This window comes from Anolis sagrei, chromosome 1, assembly GCF_037176765.1.
Source record: "Anolis sagrei isolate rAnoSag1 chromosome 1, rAnoSag1.mat, whole genome shotgun sequence".
NCBI lineage: Eukaryota > Metazoa > Chordata > Lepidosauria > Squamata > Dactyloidae > Anolis > Anolis sagrei.
The window spans coordinates 5791495-5797494 of record NC_090021.1 but is presented as its reverse complement, the minus strand read 5'-3'; the positions used below and the strand labels follow the sequence as shown (position 1 = coordinate 5797494).

The following is a 6000-nucleotide window of genomic DNA, read 5'->3' as shown; positions in this document are numbered from 1 at the left end:
TTCAATTGGTGTCCGACCGCATTATTTCTAGAGTGTAGATATGCACTGAATTGAGAGCTAAATTTGTATCCAGTGCTCAGGAAAATGCGCAGCTGAATGCACAAGCAAAATGCACATGTACACAACATGTGCTGTCACAGTGATACCAAATGCCACAACATTCTGACACCAACACTCTGGAGCAGAGAAGGCCAAAGAACATGTGGTCACAGTGATACCAAATGCCACAACATTCTGACACCAACACTCTGGAGCAGAGAAGGCCAAAGAGCATGTGGTCACAGTGATACCAAATGCCACAACATTCTGACACCAACACTCTGGAGCAGAGAAGGCTAAAGACCTTGTAAAACTACAACTCCCATGCTTCCATACTATTGAGCCATGGCAGTTAAAGTGGTATCGAACTGCATGAATTCTACAGTGTAGGTGCACCCATAGCACAGTATGGCTCCCTATATACACATGACCGGTATCTGTGATTTCATTTACCTGAAAAATGTGGTGTTTGCTTTAGAGTTAATGTAGTCTGACATCACTTTAACTGCTGAGGCTCAATGCTATGACATCTTGACAAGGCACCAGCACTCTTGGGCAGGTTTCCTTCGCTTTGAGCAAATAGAGGAGATGTTAATCCAAAGCCAGAAACAACTTGGAAGGCAAGAGTTCTTCGTCCCACCCTGGTCATTCCACAGATATATAAACCCACTTTCCTAGTTCCAACACACCTCACTACCTCTGAGGATGCTTGCCATAGATGCAGGTGAAATGTCAGGAGAGAATGCCTCTAGAACATGCCCATACAGCCCGAAAAAACCTACAACAACCCAGTGATTCCAGCCATGAAAGCCTTCGACAATACAGAAAATTTAATAAACTTTTCCATGTTTTTTATGTGATGGAACCAATTAGGAAACTACATTTAAAACCCAAGAACGAAAATCGTGTCACATAGCGTGGGTCTTTCTTTGGCCTCCCTTGCTGAAGAGGGACTCCCAAAATCATAGAATCATAGAATCAAAGAGTTGGAAGAGACCTCATGGGCCATCCAGTCCAACCCCCTGCCAAGAAGCAGGAATATTGCATTCAAATCACCCCTGACAAATGGCCATCCAGCCTCTGCTTAAAAGCTTCCAAAGAAGGAGCCTCCACCACACTCCGGGGCAGAGAGTTCCACTGCTGAACGGCTCTCACAGTCAGGAAGTTCTTCCTAATGTTCAGATGGAATCTCCTCTGAACATTGAGCCGTGGGAATGAAAGTGGTATCAAACTGTGTTAATTCTACAGTATAGATGAACTGTCAGTGCTGTAGGAAGTCAGCCACGATGGGAACAAAAAAGCACATGGGACACACAGAGAAGTTGGTACCTCTTTTAATCTCAGGCAAAATAACAACATTATTATGAGAAGTGGCAAAAGCCACCAAACCATTCAGGTTTGTTTTTAATCCAGAAAGAAAGGAACGTAACCTACGTAACGAACAGAAAGAGTTCTTGAAAACACAAAAGATAATATAACAAAGAAATGTAGATCAACGGTACCATAGTATAGCAATTTGGGGAGGGGGTAAAATGAGGGCATGGCCCCCCAAGGATTCCATTCTGTCAGCCCTGAAATGAATATTTCCTTCACCCTCCTGGCTTCTAACATTGCAGAAACTTCAACTTCCAAAGAAAGAAAAAGGCCAAATGAGGAAAGGAAAGCCAACTCTGCAAACCAAAGATTTCTAAGTTTCCGTTCTTTGCAATGCTAGAAATGGGGAGACAGGAGGAATATTACTTTGGGGTGTCAGAATGTGCTTTTGGGGTCCAATGCCCTGATTTTTCCTGCCCTGTAGCTATACCTTTGCCCTGTGCCAAACAATGCAAGCACTTTGCTAGTTCCTTGGGCAAAGAAAGGAAGGAAAAGAAAGATAAGGAAGAGAGGAAGGAAGGGCAAGATAGATAAATGATTGATAGATCAGAGAGAGAAAAAGACTAGACAGATATAGATTGATTGGATAGAGATCGAGACATTTCTCATTTGTGTTGTTTGACCTGAGGTAACATCTCTCTAGGAATGTTTACGTCTTCCAGCATGACTCTCTGGTCAACTTCTGTTGGAAGCTAAACACTGAATCACTCTGGGAGATCTAGAGATACCTACACACAACATCTCTCTAGATCAGTGGTTCTCAACCTGGGGTCCCCAGATGTTTTTGGCCTTCAACTCTCAGAAATCCTAACAGCTGATAAACTGGCTGGGATTTCTGGGAGTTGTAGGCCAAAAACATTTGGGACCCCAGGTTGAGAACCACTGCTCTAGATGTCTTCAGGTCCTCCAATGGTCGTTCCCTGGTATAAGTTGCATTGCAGGACCTAGAGACTCTCAGAGATGCCACTTCTCTAGGTCTTTGTAGCATGATTGATGGTCAACTCCTGGTGGAAGTTGGCCATAGAAGGACTCTGGAGGACCTAGAGTAGGCATGGGCCAATTTGGGTCCTCCAGGTGTTCTGGACTTCAACTCCCACAATTCCTAACAGCCTACCGGCTGTTAGGAATTGTGGGAGTTGAAGTCCAAAACACCTGAAGGACCCAAGCTGGCCCATGCCTGCTCTAGAGTTTCCAAAAGTCAAAACCCCAAAGGTGGAGGGACAACTGTAGATGGATGGATGGACAGATGGACTAGATAAACAATTTAAAGATGGATAGGATGGATGAATGGAGAGAGGGAGATGAGAGAGGAAGAGGAAGACGGAGATATAGGATAGGTTAGGAGAGACAGAAGATGATGGATAGGTAGATAGGATGGAGAGAAAGAAAAAGGGAGGTGGGAGGGAGGAAGAGGGAGCCAGAGATAGGATAGGCAGAAGATGATAAATAGAAAAATAGGATGGATTAATGGATGGAGAGAGAGAAAGAGAAAGGCAGAGAGATGTAGGATAGGCTAGGATAGAGAGAGATGGATAGACAGACGGACAGGATAGTTGGTTCAGCAGATATAGGATAGATAAATGGAGAAAATAGAATTAATTATAGAATCATAGAGACCACAAGGACCTTCCAGTCCAATCCCCACACTGCTAGGCAGGAAGATACCATCAAAGCCCTCTCGACAGATGGCCATCCAGCCTCTTAGATATTAACAGGTTCATGGAGAAAAAAGTTTAGAGAATTCTAGAGTTGGAAGGAATCCCCAAAGGACATCCAGTCCAACCCCGATTCTGCCAGGCAGGAAGACACAATCACAGCCGTCCCAACAGATGGCCATCCAACCTCTTAGATATAATAGGTTCATGGAGAAATAGGTTTACAGAATTCTAGAGTTGGAAGAAATTCCCAAGGGACATCCAGTCCAACCCCCATTCTGCCAGGCAAGAAGACACCATCACAGCTGTCCCAACAGATGGCCATCCAGCCTCTTAGACATAGCAGGTTCATGGAGAAATAGCTTTACAGAATTCTAGAGTTGGAAGGACTCCCCAAAGGACATCCAGTCCAACCCCCATTCTGCCAGGCAGGAAGACACCATCACAGCCGTCCCAACAGATGGCCATCCAACCTCTTAGATATAATAGGCTCATGGAGAAATAGGTTTACAGAATTCTAGAGTTGGAAGGAATCCCCAAGGGACATCCAGCCCAACCCCCATTCTGCCAGGCAGGAAGATACCATCAAAGCCCTCCCAACAGATGGCCATCCAGCCTCTGCCAGACTCCAAGGAAGCACATTCCACTGCTGAGTAGCTCTTATCATCAGGAGGTTCTTCATAATAGTTAGGTGGAATCTTTAGATAAGATGGATCAATGGATGGATAGAGAAAGAGAGAGAGAGATGATGATGATAGATAGATAGATAGATAGATAGATAGATAGATAGATAGATAAATTTCCAAAGGGTATAGGGAAGAGACCCGCATTCAAGACAGTGGGATTCACATGGCTTCTAATCCTTCAAACCCTGGGTTGTTTTCAGTCAGACCTCAGTTTCAGTAGCAACATTTTGAAGCTGAAATTGGGAGACATGATTAATTTCAAGGCTAGTATCTGAAAGCAGAATTCTGTTGCAAAGTTTCAACAACTTTCGTGGTACAAATCACATGGTCAACATGTTTGTGGAGGAATTGGTAGAGGTGCGCTGATTTCCTTCCCAACAGATCAATGTCCTTTGCACTTTAAATTGCAGTTTTGAGATATGGGGGGAGGGGGGGATACATTCCAAACTATCAGATTTGATATGCAGGATTCCATTCTGTGAAAATCTGATTGTCTTGCAAATCTCGTAAGACTCTTGTGGGTTTTTTGTTGCAATGGAATAAACCTCCCAAGGAAGGTTTGGAAACCTTTGGATCCCCGGCATCCATGGAGAGAGAGCCCTTGTCAAACTTAATCCCACGTTCAGGGAAAGGTGGGGGAGAAGTCAGGATTTATAGTTGTGCAATTCAGTTCAGACCTATAGCGATTAAATAAATGCTTCTATACAATTTACAAAGAAGACACAGACTGTTTCTTCTCCGATGAGCCAGTGTCCCCATTTAAATGCTTCCAAACGCCAGCTGCACAGAAATGGCCTCGCAAACATATTCTCCCAGTGCAAGGCCTTTAGGGGCGTCCCAAGAATGATTCCCGGAGCAAATCTGGAACAATCCTTGGAGACTTGCAGAGCAATCCCTGGAAGAGTTCTGGAGCAATCCCTGGAACAAACTCTGGAGCAATTATTGGAGAATTATAGAGCGATCCCTGGAACAATTCTGGAGCAATCCCTGAAGTAGTTTTGGAGCGATCCATGGACCACTCCATGGAGAACGCCATGAAGATATCTCAAAAGCAATCCCTGGAGCAATAATAGAGCGACCCTTGGAGCAATCCTGGAGCTATTTCCAAAGCAATCCCTTGAGCAATCTATGGACCTGCCAATGAAGCAATTCTGGAGTGATCTGCTGAACAATCCTGAGAACAGTAGTAATGGGAGATGTCCACAAGCCAACCCAGCCATCCCGTAAATCTCCTTCATCACTGAGACAAAGCATACCTCTTGATGCTCAGAGGGATCTTTGAAGGATGGAGGAACAAAGTCCTTTCCTTTGATGGGATTACTGGACCTGGCTTAGGTTGAGGTCCTTCAGAGCTTCAGTTGGAGGTCCATTCCACATGCCCAACTCCAAACATAGTCAATGCGCAAGGCCAAAATTCCAATGGGAAATTGCAAAGGCAACACACAGATGCAATGCACATTTACAGGGTGTTCCATGTACAGTTTTACTTGTGCCATCATCAGCTGGGCGTGACAACTGTACATTGTCCAACAAACCACCGCTCCTTACTTATATTATAATTGACCCAATGTCATCAACCGGATGCTGTCCTTGGAGTCCACTGACTAATCTGGATTAAGTCTCTTCCCATCCCGGGACTATTATGTACACAACAGCGCCTTGTAGAGCAGCCTCCTCTCCAAAGCCCAGGAAGACCGGCGTCCCTTCCATGGCCCAATCAACCTACATCCTCTTCTCTTTGGAGTCCCCTTCCTTGGTCCTCAGAAGACAGACGTGACGACACCGAAGACACAAGCGTGTTGCGGAAGGGCGGGATGAGGGAAAGGTAATATGGAAGCTGGAGGGAGCTGTTACTTTAAAAAAGGAGGGAGGAAGGAGCCAACATTCTCCCCGGTCACTCGAAAGAGACCTTCACCATGTTGGCCCGGATCTTGGCTTGGTCGACGGCATCCAGGAGGTTCTTGGCGTCCACCGCCAGCGTGTGGGAGGCCGTCAGCATCTGACGCTTGCACTCTTCGCTCAACGAGGTCACGGCGTTCTGCTGGGCCAGGCGCATCTTGTTGATCAGCTCCGCAAGGTCCTTGTTGAGCAGCTTCTCCGTCCCTTCAATCTGCCAAAGGAGGAAACAGAGATAGAGACATGTCTTGTTAATGAAAGTATTTCATTTAAGTGTTGGACTTGGAATCATAGAATCATAGAATCAAAGAGTTGGAAGAGACCCATGGGCCATCCAGTCCAACCCCCTG

At 45.4% G+C, this 6000-nt stretch overlaps 1 protein-coding gene across 1 annotated transcript in view; it reads right to left on the bottom strand.

Annotated features, from left to right (window-relative positions):
- Nucleotides 1–4178: 4178 nt before the first annotated feature.
- PTK2B (protein tyrosine kinase 2 beta) overlaps nt 4179–6000 on the bottom strand; it is a 117113-nt gene continuing 115291 nt past the window's right edge. The window contains exon 31 of the mRNA XM_067462568.1: nt 4179–5864. Coding sequence (XP_067318669.1) covers nt 5649–5864 — 216 coding nt within the window. The 3' untranslated portion in view covers nt 4179–5648. The remainder of the gene's footprint in view (nt 5865–6000) is intronic.